The sequence below is a fragment of the Mesoplodon mirus genome (genome assembly GCF_964341445.2).
Source record: "Mesoplodon mirus genome assembly, chromosome: 6".
In the NCBI taxonomy this organism is placed as follows: Eukaryota; Metazoa; Chordata; class Mammalia; order Artiodactyla; family Ziphiidae; genus Mesoplodon; species Mesoplodon mirus.
In genome coordinates this window covers 116,251,118-116,270,737 of record NC_138982.1, presented here as the reverse complement: position 1 = coordinate 116,270,737, position 19,620 = coordinate 116,251,118, and the positions used below count along the sequence as shown (strand labels likewise).

General features: G+C 34.1%; 1 protein-coding gene across 1 annotated transcript in view; it reads left to right on the top strand.

Moving 5' to 3' along the window:
• ROBO2 (roundabout guidance receptor 2) overlaps positions 1-19,620 on the top strand; it is a gene marked incomplete at its 3' end in the record, with an annotated part of 582,226 nt that overhangs the window by 539,347 nt on the left and 23,259 nt on the right. The window contains exons 21-23 of the mRNA XM_082624487.1: positions 3,854-4,135; positions 9,449-9,605; positions 18,106-18,366. Coding sequence (XP_082480613.1) covers positions 3,854-4,135; positions 9,449-9,605; positions 18,106-18,366 — 700 coding nt within the window. The remainder of the gene's footprint in view (positions 1-3,853; positions 4,136-9,448; positions 9,606-18,105; positions 18,367-19,620) is intronic.

Genomic DNA, 19,620 nt, shown 5'->3' with positions numbered 1-19,620 from the left:
TGCTGTAATCTAAGAAAGTTCATGTGAATCCACTGGAGGATTTCTACACTTCTAGGTAGAATTAATGTAGGAGACCTAGGGTTGAGCTAAACTCTTCTGAGTCCATTATAAGCCTCAATGATGGATTTCACATGTATGAGTGTATAAACATATTGACTTAGAAGAATAGTCATGGATATTGGCATTTTCTCTTTACAAATGTAATATCAGTGCAAGTTTGAATATAATTAAAATAGTGTTTCAAATAATAAAGTTACTAATTATTGCACAACTCTGCATTGTGTCAATACCAACTGAAAAAGAGGGGTCTCCCTCCCATTCTCCAAATAAAATGCAGAAAATTACCAGCCCTACCTGATAGGTGTGTAATGAGAATTAAATGGATGACTAAATACACAGGTTTAGCACAAAGCTTGACATACAATCAGTGGCCAACAGGCATGACTGGGGAGTAAATGATAGGACAGAAAGTAAGTTGTATGACTCCTCAAGAGTCTTGCTTACCCTCTGTAATCAAGTACTCCCCGTTTAGCTTCTCACTTGCTCAGACCCTCTGATAGTGGCTGCCTCCCCTAGGTGTCCAAACTCTGAGCCCTGCAATTATAGGCTACTACTTTACATTGGGTAGTTCTATGCCCAAGCATCTCCTCACCAAGAAAGCAAAACACTGCCCTGACCTACACACTGACTTTGAAATTCTGGTCCCAAAGCTTTTATCAATCAAGGAATAGCTGCCTATCTTTCTTGTATTTGTATTGGAATAACAAGCCATTCTATCTACATATCAAGAATTAAATGCGCGAAGATGGAGAAAGTGTTTTGGTTTTGGGTTTTTCAGTTTCTAGCAGACTACATCAACATCTAAAATGTCTCAGTCTAATTTAGCCAAAGGGTACAGTTGAAGATTTTCAAGGTTTCCTTCTATTTCCACTTCATTTTCATGACATGAAAATATTTCACAGGTAGCTATCAAGGCCAAGACAAAGTTTTGGCAGGGTTTACTGTATCTCTTTTCAGTGTGATAAGCATTTTAAGCATTGACTATGTACCAAAGATAGGATTTTTTGCAAATTTTATTTCCTTTGCACAATAAATGTGAGACATAGATAATTATATTTCCATCTTAGAGGTCAAGAAATTAAGGTTTATCAAGATGAAAAATTTGAGATCCAGATCTAACAGATTTTAAAGCCTAGGTTCTTTTATTTACACTGTTCTGCAGTTAAGGTGGTATTCACATGTATGATTGTATTACCATGTTCACTTAGAAGAATAATCACGGTTGCTGGCATTTTTTCCCTTGAGAATGTTATACTGGGACTTCCCTGATGGTCCAGTGGCTAAGACTCTGTGCTCCCAATGCAGGGGGCCCGGGTTTGATCCCTGGTCAGGGAACTAGATCCCACATGCTGCAACTAAGAGTTCTCATGCCGCAACTAAAGAAAAAGATCCCACGTGCTGCAACGAAGGTCCCGCATGCCGCAACTAAGACCTGGCACGGCCAAATAAATAAATAAACATTAAAAATCTGGTTTCTGACACCAAACATGTCAATTTTAATAACAATAAAAAGAGAATGTTATACCAGTACATGTTTAAATGTAATGAAAATAGTATTTTGAATAATACAGTTACTAATTATCACATGTCTACATTTTGACAATACAAACTATAAAAATTCATTTAACTATTCATTAAATGCTTACTCTTTGCAAAATGCTAGGTGAGGAATTATGGAATTAGAGACATAAATCCCAGGTACTCCTGTCTTCAAGTAACTTAAGATACAGTGACGGGGACAGTCATTCATACAAGTAATTATTCCAGGCAAAAAGAAATAAATACATGTGTAACCAAGGTGCTGAAAGACTGCAGAATGAAATCATGAGTAAATCCAACTAGAGGGAAATGTTTCTATAATGCATAAGCAGAGAGAGGTTCTATTTCTAGAACCGTAGCTTTGTTTGGTGCAGAATAACATTATGAAGGATTAGATTCTCGGACTATTTTTTTTTTCCATTTTTAAACATTTAAACACACAACAGTTCAAAAACTTGCAGTGGCTCACAATATAAATCTAAAGCTTTGGAGAACATCATATTCAAGGTGTTTGGAAGCTGGGGTCAATGCTGGAGAAAAATCTATCCAGTTAATATTCATCAGTGAAAGACATGGTGGAGGAAGTAGAAACAAAACCCTAAAAACTTCCCTAGAGTGAAGGATCTACCTTCACAATCTTGATATATTATTAAATATCAAAAGTTTTTGATAATAAAATGATACTGACCTAATGCTTTAGAATGAAATACGTTTCTTTATTATCAAATTTTCTAATTAGTTTATAGCTAAAAACAAGAAGGGCGAGAAAGTAGTTACAAAATTCTGAATCCAAAAACAATTTACTTGCTTATACCACTTGGTGAAATATTACAAATGTGAACATGTTTAACAATCTCACTGATATGTATTTAAAATAGTCATTTAATAAAGTACATATATACTTAATTATAAAACAATTTGGAATTCCAGACATCAAAACCCTCAGAGAGACCTAAATTATACAGTGCATAAAATGCATTATAAATGTCTTGTTACTGTTGCTAAAGAAGATCATTTTTAGCTTTTGTAAAATGTAAAAGCAAAATTAATATTTTACAAGGATCCTTATTTCAAGTACTGTTGGGTATCATCTCATCTAAAAGTTTTAGGATATTTTGACTATTTCAGCTTTCTCCTTGTGCTGATAAGCTGGTTTTGGTACTGAGACAACCTGGTTTATTATTATAGTACTATAACTAGTTGAAAATTTCCCATAATGAAGAGATCAAGTGGGTTGATGACCTCATGTCCTATGAAATGTGACTTTCAGAACATACATTATTAAGGAGCATAATATAATTATATTCACTTTTAACACTGCATGATTAAAAATAGCATTAGTGTGTGTGTGTGTGTGTGTGTGTGTGTGTGTGTTTCTTTTTTTAGATACTAGTATCTTTCTTCTGGGAAGGAAAGTAAGTGCTCAGGAGAGAGGTGGCTGTTCTGAAATAAAAAGCATCATGTAAAGATAATTTAGCACACCAAAGTGATAAATGGACCAATTGATATACAGTATTGTTCCTAAATTTTAATTTTATACTTGCTGTGTTACAACTTGAAACTATAATTCTCCACTTCTAAGATTTGGTAGCATAAACTAAACTCGCTGATCACTCATTGCTTTTTCTATAGTTAAATCCTGCTGTATTGTGAAAATGACTTATTCATGAAAATGTTCCTTTGTTATCCAAGAAAAAATAAATTGCTACCATTGGTTACACTCCATTTCTGGAACTGTGAAATCAACCCAGATAAACAGCAAGTTGAAACTTCAGAAGAAAGTGCCTCATAGTTTGGAGAGTATAATTTTGGACATGTTTGCATCTATTTAGCAGTTATATTCCATGTCTCTTGAGATAAAGTGGAAAAAGATGCTTTTATCCATGATTTGTAGATTCACTTTTGTCATTGCTTCAGTAAAGAACTAACAATTTCATAGATTCTAAAACAGAATGAGCATCTGAAAGCATTTTTTAATAGTGAAATATACCAAACTTCTCATTCATGGTTGAAGAAAATGGGGGAAGGGGTGTGTTAACCAGTGAGACATGAAGGACGAGCTGTAGGCCTGCCTGTCACAAGGCTGAGAGCTTGGTGATGGTTGTATATCATCTACCCTTCGTTGGCTCATGAAGCCCATCTCAGCTGAAATGCAAACGTGTGGCATGACACATTTATTTTTCATCTTCAGTCCTGATAGTTTTGGGCTTCCTGTGCATCATTAAATTGTTTCATTTCCCTATGTTCACCACAGATGTGCTGCCACCAGTTCCAGGCCAAGGGGATAAAACGGCAACGATGCTCTCAGATGGAGCCATTTATAGCAGCATTGACTTCACGACCAAAACCACTTACAACAGTTCCAGCCAAATAACACAGGCTACTCCATATGCCACTACACAGATATTGCACTCCAATAGCATACATGAATTGGCTGTTGATCTGCCTGATCCACAGTGGAAAAGCTCAATTCAGCAAAAAACAGATCTGATGGGATTTGGTTATTCTCTACCTGATCAGAACAAAGGTAACAATGGTATGTCAAGTCCTTACTTCCTGAAGAGTTATTTTCATATCATTTTTGCATGAGATAGAAATTAGTATTTGTTGTTCAGTTTAGTGATTCATCACCAGGTTCACTACCTAAACTAAAAAATATACCGGCATGTATTCAGTACCTTCCACAATCCCCACCACCACCACCGTCGTCACTATCACCACACACCAACACCAATTAGTTTCATCCTTTTAGCTCTTTTTTCAATAGCGATCAGTAGTCCATCTCGACTTCCATTAGGCAGGTAGACAAAACATGCCTCCACTGTCCTATGACATCTGCTTCTGAGTTGCTAACTGCATGTTCTGCATGGGCTTGTGCTGTGAACTAATCACATGATGCCACTATGACCTCTGCCCTTTAACCCTTAGCCTTACTTTACATCCCTGACTACCGATTGGCTGAGGGATTGTCTAATAGAATGCCACACAACCAGTCACAGGAGTTCAGCACCACCAGCTCTCACAACAGCTCAGAGAGGAGTGGCAGTCTCTCAGGTTGGTCTCATCACAGTAAGGAGAACTATTTGTTTGTCACCAGCATATGACCTGTGTTCCTAACAACCATGAAGAAGTACCTGGATCACAACTCACTGTCAGACATTTATCTTTCAAATAACAATAACAGTTTATCCTAGTGAAATCATGATTTGGGGGAGGGAGTAAAATTCACCATCACCCTTTATGTACTAATTGTACAAGGATGTATTCAGTACCATTTTACTAAATACAAATTATTAAGGATCAGATGAGTTTGATCTACCTTGAACCCTACTTAAGAGTCCAGAGAACTTTACAATAAAAAAGATCTTATAAGAAAGTCAACCCCATGGTGTGGACAGCAAAAGATGAATTCAACAAAAATGCAAATGATTTTGGAGATTGTTCATAATATTAGGAGCCTGGTGATGTGACTTCCTATATTTGGACAATTTTTCCGAAATATTATGTAATAGGATTCTATTGAATGATATTATTTAGAGTAAGGTCCTGATACCATGCTAAACAAGAATGATAATATGGGACATTATTCTTTACATTTAATTGCCAAAAACCCCCTAACCTTTCCTATTGATAATTCTTTTGTGCTGTAAATTTTAATATATATTCAAGATACATCAGCTGAACTAACAGTCTGTACTGCAGGTATGGTATAGCACACGTGGGGAAAAACACATTTTACTGGAAAGAAATATATACCTATCATAATGAATACCAGTGATTTTCTCTAGGCCCAAGGATCCTCATCTCTAAAATGAGGAGGTCCTAGTAGACACTCTAACTTTCAAACATAACATGTATGTTGTGTATGACTGACGACTTTATCTGCACATTTCTAGTTGATGCCATGACCTTATTTGCTTCTTTTTTCATACTAATGATATACTATTTATTTCTATGAAGTTTGTTTTAACCTCAGTTCCTTAATAAAAGATTATGGTGTATTATGATATGTCACAGACTACGAGGCATCAAGACCATAAAGAGTTAATTATTTTACGTCATTAGGTTAACATTTACTAAATGACTTTTCCTCAGAGATAAAACCCTTTCAGTCTGAAAATGTTAATGTTCTCTCTCCCCTCCAAAATGAGTCATTTGCTCTTCTTACCTATTGGTAGAATTAGATACATTGTAGAATGCAGAGAATTTTAAACATCTGTTATGAATTTAAACTGGCTTAATAATATAGGGGAATTTTTTTGAATAACCTTATATGTCATTTGTACTGTCATTTATTTATGAGGAATCCCACAACTGTACTGAATAATTAAAAAATTAATTTTATCCTAGGCTTATTTCATTCAAGATATGCAAAGTCTCAATTTATATATATATATATATATATATATATATGTATGTATGTATATTTTTTAATCTATATATTGTAAGCCAAGGATTGTTTAAGACCTTCTGTGAATTCCTTATTAAATATTCTGTATATCTTGATTACCACTGAGTTTTTAAAGTTATCTTTTGAGTAATTGTAAGCAGAACATGATTCACAATAGTGCTTATTGCTTTTTTGAATCCATTAATCTCCTGAGTGACATTTATATATATATATGTATATGAATTATATTAACTACTTCATCTACATTTGAATACAAAATTACTTAAATCGGTGATAGAAAGAATTCTTTAGGGGGTAAGAGTGACGTGATTATTCTCTTCTTAGTTTAGTCAAACTGAGTTTAATATTAGAGTTTGTTTTGTGCTTATAATAAGAGGTATGTTTCCTAAAGCTTAGATTTAAGATCAAACTTCCCTGTGGATATTGGATCATATTATATTGATATTATAAGATTTTCTTAATTTGTGCACAGTGATGAAACAAATTTAAAATAATCACAGTAATAAAGAAAATTGGACATTCCTGAGTTATATGAATGAATTTCTCACCCTGTTTGAAACACTCTTATAATATATTAAATACATAAGTTCTTAGCACTTCTCTTAAAAAAGCCAATCATTAAAAAATATAAAACTCAGATTTTTTCAAAATAGTATCTGCAATCATAATTTTATATATATACATCATATATAACACAGTGCCAGTAGTAATAACTAAATCTTTTTATATGCCATTTAAAAAAATAGACTATAAGTTTAATTTTAAAATGAGCTATTTTTGTAATTTTCTTTACATAGAAATCATTTGTTCAGCATAAGTAAATATAAATCCAAATATTTACATTTTCAGTTGAAGAGGGATGGGTCAAATATGTTTGCAAATCATCAAAATATTTTCCCCTAAAATATAATGCAGGCAGTTCTCACCTTAAAATGCTTGATGATCTTTGGTTGCAAGTAAACAGCAACACAGTAGGTTCACTTAGATCAAGATATAGATCTCAGATAGAGAATTTAATTTTCTTAGCTCATATCATATGCCACTATTATGCTAAGAGCCCACCTCTTAACTCATTCTAGAGAAGACAAAGCATGTTGATTGATAGTCTTACCATAAGTACCCACAATGAGAGGCAGAAATTTCCCCCAAAGAGGGGAAAGTAGACATTGTATGGAAAACCCTCACAAATTCCCCTATGAATCACCTCTGCTTCCACAGCACATTTTTACGTAAGTTGTTTGGAAAAGTTGATAATGGCTTTCCTGACCTTGGACAAGGATTTCAACAAAGCTGCGTTCAGAGCTGCTGAAATTGTAATTTCCAGTAAAGCTGCTGCATTGTAAATTGCTTGTTCTCTTACTGTGTGAATATGGACCACAAATTCAGAAAGAACCTCTATTTTCTCATCTATAAAATGGAGATGTAAAAACTTCCCTATTTGTATCACTCAGTTCTGGTGGTGATCATATAACATTTCTAAAAGTGAAAAGAGCATAGTACACATATAAATATACAAAGGATAAAAGAGGTACAACTAGGGAAAAGCTATGAAGAACACACGCCCAACCCATTCTTCTTTTATGTATTGGGACATAGTTCTGATACTATCGAGAAAGATACAATCTTGTTTATGATTGTTTTGATCAAGAAACAAAGAATTAAGGCTCACCTACCTTAAACACAAAAATTACAGACTTAAATTCAATCAGGTTTATTATTTTTATTCTAAGAATCGGGTTATTTCTGGGATCCTCATTGAGGTATGAGTTGGGTGTGGAATGGCTTTGGAAACAGGTAGATTTGAGTTTGCTTTGAGATAGGTGAGATGGGAGAGTGTGATAATGACTGACATTTATTGAACATTCTATACATTCTGAGCCCTTTATATGCCTTATCTCTTGTAATACTCAAAATAATCCCCCAAAATAGTAACTTTATATTTTTTTACATGCATGGAAATTGAGGTGATATCTATGAATAACTTGTCAAGTAGGTGAGAAACTAGTTTTCAAACCCAGAGATCCAGCTCTTATCCTCAAAGCAGAAGATACCTGCTCTCCTTTCTCTTAATGCTGCTTCTGCCAAAGATAAAAAGTGAAAGGAAAGGTGAAAGCACTCAGTTTTCAGGGATGCTCTTTTAAATATGTGTGTATATGTGCACACTACCTAGAAAACAGACATAATTCCATAATTGGCAATAGAGTATATGTCCAGTTCAGTAGTTTCATCACTTTCTGGCACTCAAAGTTATTATTACATTCCATAATTTTCTGAATTGGCTGATGCAGGTTAGTAATTGGTAGAAGAAAGGAGTTGAGGTAAACTTCAGTGATAATCTCTATTGTTAGATAGCTCTGCTACAAATATTTGATGCTCATAACTTTTAGTTCCAGAAAGATGTAGTTCAAGGGGTCAATACCATTCTTTTTTTGGAAATAGAGCTGTTGACTATAGTGGAAGTGACAGAAGTTACTTAGGTTCCCCTGAAACATTTTTTGTCATTCTGCTCAAGAAGTACACATTTCTGCATCCAACTGTGGTCCATTTAGGAAGAAACTTGATGTACTTAATTTTGGCAGAGTAAAAAGTACTTCATTGAACAAACGATAAAACTATATTTTTATATTTTTAAAAATATTTTTATATTTTTATATTTTTTAAACTCTATTTCATTAAGCTCTGGTAATTCCAGATATGGCTTATATGCTGCCAACCTACTTTCTGCTCATATTTTGTGCATGAATTCATTTGTATTATGAGAATACTGAAACTGATTACTATATTTCCATTAATTTCCCGCATATTTGGAATTTTAAGAAATGTTATGCTTAGACATCTGAGAACTACTCTCACTATATGCAAAAATAATTGTGCCATTCATTAGTCAGAAATTCTATAAAACATATCATTGTGAAAGATTTACAAGTATCCTCCAGATTGTAGTTGATTGATTTTTATAAGTTACTTTTGAGAGAAAACTGTTACTCTCCTGGATTAATTAAATTGAGTAAATTCTAATGGAAAAGTTTAGCCTGTATCCTTAGATACTGCATTTTCCACTGAGACAGATTATGCAAAAGAGCATTATAAACGCACTAAAATCTGACATTTGAAAGAATTTGTTATGGCCCATTATTTCATCTAACAATGAAAATGTGGAGGCAGCAAACGTGAATAAATCAATAAATTAGCTTTTGCTACCGCAGCCATGTTTTTGGTTTATTCAACTCTGCAGTTAATGCATTGTGAAAGAAACAATATCATTTTGAGTGATTTATAAAAATGTTTTTCTTATTATATCATTTCATTGTTTATTGCTTTTAACAGCTGTAACATACTGATTCTGGTGTTTTGAAAACATAAATACATCTTCCTGTCTGATATACTCTGTTTCTTGTGATATTCACTATGTCTGAATAAATGTATTATTATTTTCAGGTGGGAAAGGTGGAAAAAAGAAGAAAAATAAAAACTCTTCTAAAGCACAGAAAAACAATGGATCAACCTGGGCCAATGTTCCGCTACCTCCTCCCCCAGTCCAGCCCCTTCCTGGTACAGAGCTGGAACACTATGCAGTGGAACTGCAAGAAAATGGGTAAAAATATCTCACACACCAGCAAAATGCCCAGGGCTATCCTCCTTTCTCTGTTATGCATTTTTGTCTTGATACTGTGTCATCTTCCTGTTTTCCCTGCCGCCTTCCCAACCTGTTCATTGCTCCCCCCCTTTTATTGTTTGCCCCATCTATATATTTTTAGCTGATAAATACAACACAGCACATATTGAGGACGTAGAATCCTTGGCCATCAAGTGCCTTAGATTGTCTGCAATCATGATAATGCAGCCTCCATTTATAATATTGCTTGTTAGTTTGAAAGCAAGTAACCCAGAGCTCTGTGAACTAAAGGGGCACTCCTGAGAAGGGCTGAAAAGGAAATTAAAATAACCTTCTTCATCATCCCTTGCATTTCTCTAATGACTTGATGTCTGGCCGTAGCAGGGCGCCCACTGTTGAGCTCCATCACAATGGGATAATTGTAAGGATCTGGACAGTGGGTAGGACTTTATTCATCAGCTTTGCTGGGAATTTAGGGGTCCGAACAATAAAGGGGGTTCAAGCCAATGCACACTCTGTAACAAAACCTTTTAAGTTAGAAATTTTCCTTTAAGAGTTTTAAATTAAGTGACCAGCTTCCTTATTCTTTCCCAAACATCTCACAAGAATTAGTTTGTTTTCCTCTGTTAGTTTAAGTGTTAATTGATTTTGAAGTAGAAAGACATTGATACTGTTTATTTTTTAATCCAAAAGAAAAAATAGCTCGTCAGAAGAAACATAGTCTCTTTTTCTATTTTAGTAATTCTAAGTGCTCTGTCTTCCTCACAATTTCCAGGTCACCCATTGCTTTTGACTGAAACTGAAAAATGCAGAATAGAGGCAGTTTTTTATTCCAAGTTTTCCTTTATTTGGAAGTATTTAGGTATTAAAATATCTCAGTTTATTTAAATAATGGTTTTATTTCCTATCTTGTTTTACATAAAGATCACATGCACATGCTTATAATTTTTTCTCCATCTCCTTTTTTCTTACATAACTGCTATCTTTGAGGTCTCCAGATTAATTTTCCTAACTAGAACTTTCTTTATCACATTTGCTTCCAAAAAAATATTCCATTTGCTTTTTCTTTCAGTTACCTAATATATATATACACATATACTCTATATATTCATTATATACACAAATAGATAGATGGGCATGCATATATATAAATAAGCATACCTCCATATTTTTTTCTCTATATCTTTCTTTCCCTCCAAAGGGCTTCATTTGCTTTTGTGAGATTGTAGTTCCCATATATATGCATGTCATTTTTATTGTACTTTTGTTAAAATGTTCACATCTGAAATAGGAAGTTAAGAGTATACCTTCTTTCTCTGACCTTTTTAAAAACAAAACTTTGCCCATGATCTTATGTAATACATATCAATAATAAAATATGTTAGTGTCACACAATTCCTAGGCAGGGAAGCAGGGAACAGAGGTGTGTATTTCACAAGAAAATATTATTACAGGGCTTAGAAAAATACATTTTAAAGGCCGTAATTAGAAAATAAGAAAATAAAACTTGTTAACTGGGGAGAGAAAAGTAGTGTTGTTAAACATTTATAAACATAAAGTCTTGAACTCAGCTAACATAAGTATTGTAGGTAATTTGGAATTTTTATTAGTAGATTTGAGATGATTATGACTTTGTCCATCTCTTGTTATCTTATTAATATTTTTTGTATTTTCTAATGTGAAAACCTTATAATACTGAGAAAAGATATTTTTAATATTTTCTATATTTATACTCTGCTATTCATGATATTAACTTTGAGTTTTTATAGAATTGTTTATATGCCTTGATTTGAAACTTATGGAAATTTAAAGTTTTCTTGAAATATAAACAACAAAAAACTTTAGAAGTCACCTGTTTTTAATAATTTTTATTTCTAACAAACAAGGATTCAGCAATTGTACTTCTTATGGTGATATGTAGATTTTGTTTTTGTTGTTTTAGTATATCGTAATAGAGAACTTATTCAACATACTTTTTTTTTTTAAGTACATAAGAACTGTTAAGCCCAGTGCCAGAAAGGAAAGCAAAAGAGATGAAAGAAACAAAAACACAATTAATAAGGAGGATCTGATCCCTGATTTAGGAAACTCACAGAATTCAGAGGTAGAGACCAGAAACCACACACACACACACACACACACTATTTTGTATGGCAAGCCCTAGCTAAGCAATATGTACAAAATAACAACTTGCATACAGAAAGGGATAACCATGTAAGCCAGATAAGGCTGGGGCAGGCCTATAGAAGTTGAATTCTGAGGTGAATCTTGAATCACTTATTCACAAATTATAGCACACAGAGTTGGGTGTCTATTGGGTGCCAGACTCTGAGCCAGAAGCAAAAAGGACAAAGATAATGAGAAGTAGTCCCTAACATAAAGTAATCTCCACATCAGAATAGATTTCTAACCAATGAGTACAACAAAATATTACTAATGTCACTATTTGCCATGCAGATGGAGAGAAATTTTCCTAGCCAAAGCCAAAAAATAGAAATAAAATGAAAGATGAGGAAAAAAAAGGAATAGTCCCATTAGTTTTCCTTAGGTACTTCCTACTCTTCCTTTGAAACCCCACCCTATTCTAGTTAAGGTTACTTACCTTTCCTTTATTTGTCACTATTCCTTAAACTTACTTCTCTATTGTAATACTCATCACATTGCATTCTAGTTGCTTGTCTATATCTTTCTGCCATATGAGGTTTGTTGAGCTTGAAACATGCACAGGATAGAAGATAATTTGAGAAGGTGTCGTGAGGCCAGTTGTGAAGTCTTGTATGTCTTATAGGAATTCTGATCTTTGGGTACAGAAGATGGATTGGAGGACATGAGGCTAGGGCAGGTAGATGATGTATGGGATATTGCAGCAGCAGAATGGCCAATACCATGAAAATGATAAGAGAATTAAATAAGGCAATGGCAGCAGGATGGAGAGAGAGGGATAGATTTTAGAAATGTATCTAACCCAGAATAATCACAATCTTGAAAAGATTGTCTTTTGCTTTTTATTACAATGTTTAATATTGTTTCTAAGAACTTAGATATCATCAATTTTCTTTCTTAGCCTTCCTTGAGCCATTTTCCTCCCACAATACTAAATATCAAAAGTTATCTAATCATTGTCCTAATAGACAATGATTTGTTAATTCAGTACTATATCAACAATGGTAAATGTTCTCTCTCATCAATATGCCTCTCTCAGCTAGACAAAAATGTATCAAAATGTATGTTCTTAGCTATAAATATAATGTATTTTAATGTAATCATATGATGCTAGGAAGAATTCAGTAGTAATTCAATAGAAAACCAATGCTTTGTTTTGCCATTGCAATTAGAAATTGGCAGGCTTTCGTGGTTGTTGAACTTTATTGTATTTTTATTAGTAGTTTGGTGTTTGTATCTGGCCTTTCACAAGTTAGTTCACGTGCAACATTGATTTGTTGTCATCCTGCTCATTATTCACCAGGCAAGACAGATAATATGATGCCTCATATTTCACTGACAGTAAGTCAAAGAACAAAAGCTTCTCTAAGAAAGGTTGGCCAAAAGACCTTTGTATTGGCATTAGAATCGTTTTCACAGTCTATTTTAGGTTGCTACAAGAAAAAGTTGAATTTTCATCACTCAAATAAGATATACATCTGTAAATATGAAGGAAACTCTAAAACCGGAGCTATGCTTTTCATAACATTCATAGAGTCATCTATTACTTTCTTGCCCTTCTTCAGAAACTGCACAAAACCTAAGTATCTGTTGTTCTGGAATGAATTAAGACATGAATACCTCACAGGTGATGCACAGTTCTCCCCATCGTGTGATTTGCACTGTATCCCACATTTCTTTAACCTGTTCTCGCATGTTCTTCACCTAGACTTCCTTTTATCCCCCTCTTTCTATTTTCCACTTCTTGCACAAATGACTGAGATGAATCCATGGATTTTTCTTAGTTCTGCTTATGTTCCACAGGGGGACAGAGTTTGCTCACTACTGTTCTAGATTATCTTTGTAGAAAAGACTTGGAAGAATTGATGATAAACACCCATTCTAGTTAAATGGAATAGCAATTAGAATATTTTTTTAGTCATTTAGTACATTATGCAATGTAATTGTATAATGTTAAAACTCATATTTATATGGTAGACTCTTCTTTGCCTGATGGTATTTGAATAATAAAAAAATGAGTTGAGTAAAACTAATTACAATTTTTTATGTTACCTTAACACATGATATATGTACAATTACTTACTCCTTTTCTTATGTTCTGTATGTATTTTCATTCCATATGTGTGTTTCCTTTAAATTATTTGAAGTAAGAATAGTTTACTACTTATGAAGTAGGGAAATTTTAGGAGATAATTGCCTACTTCCATTTGAAAGATTGAATATATAAATGTTCTTTCTTTGTTCAAAGGTAGGACATTCCTGACAGTAGTCTATGTAAGCAAGGAAAGTACATGTACTAGTTTATAGAATAAAATTGTGCTATTTTGTAACAAGTTTATGAAATAAAATTAATTGTAACTATTGATGAGTACAACAGGATACATATTCCATATTGAAAATGGGCAGTTTTAAAAAAAAATAGGCTACTTATACATATTTTTGTTTGATGTAATAATATAGCATTTAAAGCTAAGTAAGTTAAGAAGAGAAACCTAAGCATTCTTAATAATGAAGCAGTTTGTGAGTTTTCATTTCTAATCAATAAATATGCTTATCATGTACTATTTTTAAGGTATTACATCAGATGTGGCCAAACAGGAATAGTTCAATGTCATTATGTTAATGTAGCTTAAATCCACTTGAGGAAAAATACTATTAATATGTGAAAGGTTAAATACTAAAATAAATTGGACAACAGTTACAGAAATCAACATTGGAAATGGCAGAAGACAGTGTATAATCAATTTTCAAGTAAATGTGCAAAAATATTATCAGCGCAAGTTCAGAAGAGTAATATATCAGTACTACTTGGCCTCATCAGGGAAATCTTTATAAAAGATATGGGATTTAGCCTGTAGCTTGAAGGATTTGTAAGAGTAAGCTAGGTGAAATTGGAGGAGTCTAGCTTATTTGAAATAAGTTGAATTCTTTAAACTAATGCAACAGGATGGAAAAGTACAAAGAAAGGAGGAAACAAACCAATTTCTTTTGAGCAGGAGATTCTTGTTGAGAAACTGAAGAAAACATCTGAAAAGGTAGGTTGAGGCTTTGACACATTTAATGGACAGAACAAAGTGAAGTGAATGTTTTATTCCAAGAGTTCTGATATTTCCGTAGACAGAAAGTGTAAGTGATGTGCAAGATTGATTAGAAGATGGGGAAAATTAAAAGCAATAAATCCAACTGGGATAGTGGGTTATGAACCTTTACACCCCAGACTCTTATCTTCAATTGAAATCTAACTGTGATCTCCAACATAAAAAACATTAAAAATACCATCGTTTTAGAGCAATATATTTTTTCGGGTCATACTGGTACTTATACAGTCAAGAAATGGGAATACAAGTTTAACCGTTGATATTTTCTAATATATAAAAGTGGTTATTTGTAACACACTAAAGTGTGCCTGATACTAAAATGTAAAAGACATTTCAGAAGAGATATTCCTATCAGATTATACAGGGCTTCTGAAACAAAGTAATCAGTTTGCAACTCATCAAGGTAGAAGATTATTCAGGTACCCTCAATAAGAGATGAAAATTCAACAGCCAGAGATGTCATCACACCCTGTATAAAACCTCTCAGTGACTATCCATCACCCACAGGCAAAATTCCAAACTCTTTCTCGGGGCTGATGAAGCCCTTCATGATCTAGCACATACTCACCTCTCTTGCCTCATCCATAACCAACCTTCTTTATTTGCCAGCTCTTACCAGTTAGAAAGCTGAGTTCTTCAAATACTTTATATTCTCTCTTCCTCTGGGCCCCCTCATGTGTTACCTAAGAATATCCCCTTTTTCAGTGGTCGGCAGAGCCTCACCCAAGCTCCAAACTAATTTCAGCCTCCCTGCTTTATTCCTATAATACTTGGTATCTTTGATTATTTGCTACATATCAGTCTGCCCCACTGGATTTTATGCTCTATAAAAAGATCAAGTTACCTGACACATGATGGTCAAATCAAAGGATGATAAATTCAGGAGTTTTAAATAGACTTTATTTTTTTAGATCTGTTTTAGGTTAACAGCAAAACTGAGCAAAAAAATACATAATTTCCCAATTTCCCATGCCTCCACACATGCATAGCCTCTGCCACTATCAACATCTCCCACCAAAGTGGTACATTTGTTAAACTGATGAAAAACTACATTGCCACATAATTATCACCCAACATTCATGGTTTACTTTACGTTTCACTCTTGGTGTCGTACATTCAGTGTGCAGATGTACAAAGAAAAACTGGATGAGTGTATAATAACATGTATCCACCATTGTAGTATCATCCAGAGTAGTTTCACTGTTGTAAAAATCCTCTGTGCTCAGTCTGTTCATTCCTCCCTCCCTCCCCTTTACCTCTGGCAACCACTGATCTTTTTACTGTCTTCATAGTTTTGCCTTTTCCAAAATGTCATATAGTTGGAATCATACAGTATGTAGCCTTTTCAGGTTGGCTTCTTTCACTTGGGTAATATGCATTTAAGATTCCTCCATGTCTTATCATGGCTTGATAGTGCATTTCTTTTTAGCACTGAATAATATTCCATTATCTGGATATGCCACGAGTTATTTACTCATTCACCTACTGAAAGACATCTTTGTTGCTTTGAAGTTTCACTAATTATAAACAAAGCTGCTATAAACATCCATGTGTAGGCTTTTTGACAAATTCATTTTTAAACAGGATAATTGGAAAGACACTCAAGTAAAACTATTCAAGAATCATCTGGACATTTACAAATTAGTGTTTTGTAAGGGACATTAAGACTAGATATATATATTTGTAATATTCATTCTATTTTCAGTTTCTTTAATAGAAACCTTCTATATGCTAGATACTGTAATAGGTGCTAGAAATGCAAAGGGGAGAATTACAGAGTTCTCGAGTTAAGGATCTCATAGAATGGTGGGGAAAAAGAGACGTGAGACAAATAACTCCAGTATAACATGGGGAGTGCACAGTATAAGTATTATGGAGTTGTAATCAGTTCCATATGGTGGGACCAGAGAAGGCTCATGAAACTGAGGACATTTGACTTGAACCTTGAAGGAGAAGCAGGAGCTCACAGTCACGTGATTTGAGAGTAGTCATATACAGACCCAGAGATGAAAAAAACATAGAGTAGGCTGGTGTTGGGGAAATAATGGGAAATTAAGCTAGAATAATAGGCTGATGATATGGGGAAGTATCTTTTAGTTCTTGCTAATGGGTTTGAACTTTTTCTTACATTAGCAATATCACTAATAATTTAAACATAGGTGTGATGTGAATGAAGATTTTAGAAATATAATGCGATTGCCTGTATGGAAGATATAGAAAGGATGATGTTGATATTCCAAGAGACTAGGAAAGCTAATAGGCTGGTTCACCTCAGAAGGAGGTTGATCTGTGATTGTGGGAGTAGAGGTGAAGTGTAGAATAAAGACTTGGGAGATATTTAAGAGGTTGAATTTATAGGACAATTACATCTAATAAAATTGCTTATCTTATCCTTGTCTCCTTTTAAAAGTACATTGGGATCTATTTGATTTAAGAAAATAATAGCACTACAGAGAAGGTGTAAATAAAAATGCTACTGATTTTGTGTCACAATTAAAATATTTTGGATTAATTTTCTATGTTCCCTCACCAGAATCCCTAAAACAGCTGTTTTTAAAATTGCTGTTTTTCTTTTTAATATATATTTTATAGGATTAGGTTTTAAACTTCTGTTTCTATAGATTTGAGATGTTGAGATACAAGGAGACATCAGTTTCTAATGAAAAAATTAAGAAAATTAAGACAGTTTAAAGGTTATTGAATACATTTTGTAGCACAAAGTCTTAATGATTGACATGTCATACAGAATGAAAGGTTGGCATAGATCTAGAATAATAGTAAATAAAATTATCAAACACTTCTTAGATGAATATTGGCATATTCTGTTGGTGCACAAGGATGAAGAAGAGAAGAAAGTGGTTAAATCTACAAGCACTAAATTCATTAATTGTCTTTAACTGGCAATTTGGTTTTTCCACGTGGGTAACTTTGTTGGGAAGTTATTGCCTTTTGTAACTGTCGGGGTAACAATTAGCTAAAAAGATCTTTTAAGAATAAATTGAGATCTTGAGATAACCGATGTACTTATGATTAGAAATTAGATAACAGCCAAGTGATTTACTATAATAGTGCCAACAACCAGAAATCAGGAGGAAATACTGGGAGAACATTTTAGATGCTACTGTGGTTGCCATTCATTGCCAGTGTAATTGTGTGTGTGTGTGTGTGCGTGTGCGTGCCTAAGTGTTAATGTGCTTTTTTTCCTCATTTAATTTCAGCTATGACAGTGATAGCTGGTGCCCACCATTACCAGTACAAACTTATTTACACCAGGGTATGGAAGATGAACTGGAAGAAGATGATGATCGTGTCCCAACACCTCCTGTCCGAGGCGTGGCTTCTTCCCCTGCTATTTCCTTTGGACAGCAGTCCACTGCAACTCTAACTCCCTCCCCACGGGAAGAGATGCAGCCCATGCTGCAGGCTCACCTGGATGAGTTGACAAGGGCCTATCAGTTTGATATAGCAAAGCAAACATGGTAAATATCCTCGTGAGGTCAGGGGACCCATGCTTTCAACACATGGATAGAGGAAACATTCTTTCACATTAAATTCATAAGAGAGTCTCATTGAACTCTACAGCTGGGGTTAGAAATGCTTTTGTACAACTCGTTCATCATCCAGATAAGGAAATTGACTGAAGAAATGTTAAATAATTTGACCAAAGTCACACAACTAATTAGAGTGAGCTGGAGCAAGAATTCAGATCTGCTGAGTTTCAGACTCAAGTACTTTTGGCTACACCAGCATCTTTTCTAATTTACAGTTTAGCTTCAATTAGCTTATCCTTGAACTCACTTCCAACACCATAATGAAGGACTCTTTTTAGATTCTTCAAAGTGTCTGTGATTAATTCTGTATGTGGTTGTGAATATGTAAATGTAAGCTTCTGCAAATCACATATGGTCAGTGTCAGTTGTTAAAAGACCTTCTCTGGGCTGAACTAAATAAGACAGAAAAGAACAACGATGTTAGTAGCAGTAAATGCACACACACACAAAAAGCCCCTAGAATAAATTACAAATCCCAAATTCCTTTTTTTCTCATTGATTCATAAACTTTCATAAGGTAGAGATGGCAGTCTGCTGATGTATCCTGTGAAAAATATGACAGGAATACAAGTGGAACCGACTCTCACAATTCTGTGCAGTTATTTTTTTCTTATTTTCTCTCCCTTCTCCCAAACAGTAACATATAAGTTTGACTCCTGAAAATGGAATCTCAGTAACATACCTCTGATTATCTTATGTTGATTTACGTCCTGTGCTTGAAGTTAAAGTTTTATGAAAGAGCTTTAGCTTCTTTTTGGGTAGTTTTAGCTACTGGGATAAGCTGATAATGAGATGCCTTATTCTCAGTGTTAATGAACTATGTGTTTTAAAAATACAACTAAATATACAGAGATACTCAAACCAGGAATATCCTTGAAAGCTTATTACAAACATAGGTTCTTTTTTTAGAACCAGAGGTTCTTGAACATTTTCTCAATCATCAGATTCTTTTCCAAAGGTCAAAGACATCTTACTGTTAAACAGTATTCTTTTGCATCAGTCTGCTTTATAAAGTACAACTATTGAAGTTGAAGCCAGCTGCTTTAAGAGCCAGAGGATTTCTTTCAAGTTAACTAAATGAAGCCCTGCATATTAGTCCTTTAAAGCACAGATTCTAGCTTGGAGGTTCTCAACGCTGCCTGCGTTTTGGAATCATCTGGATAACCTGGATGCATAGGCCCC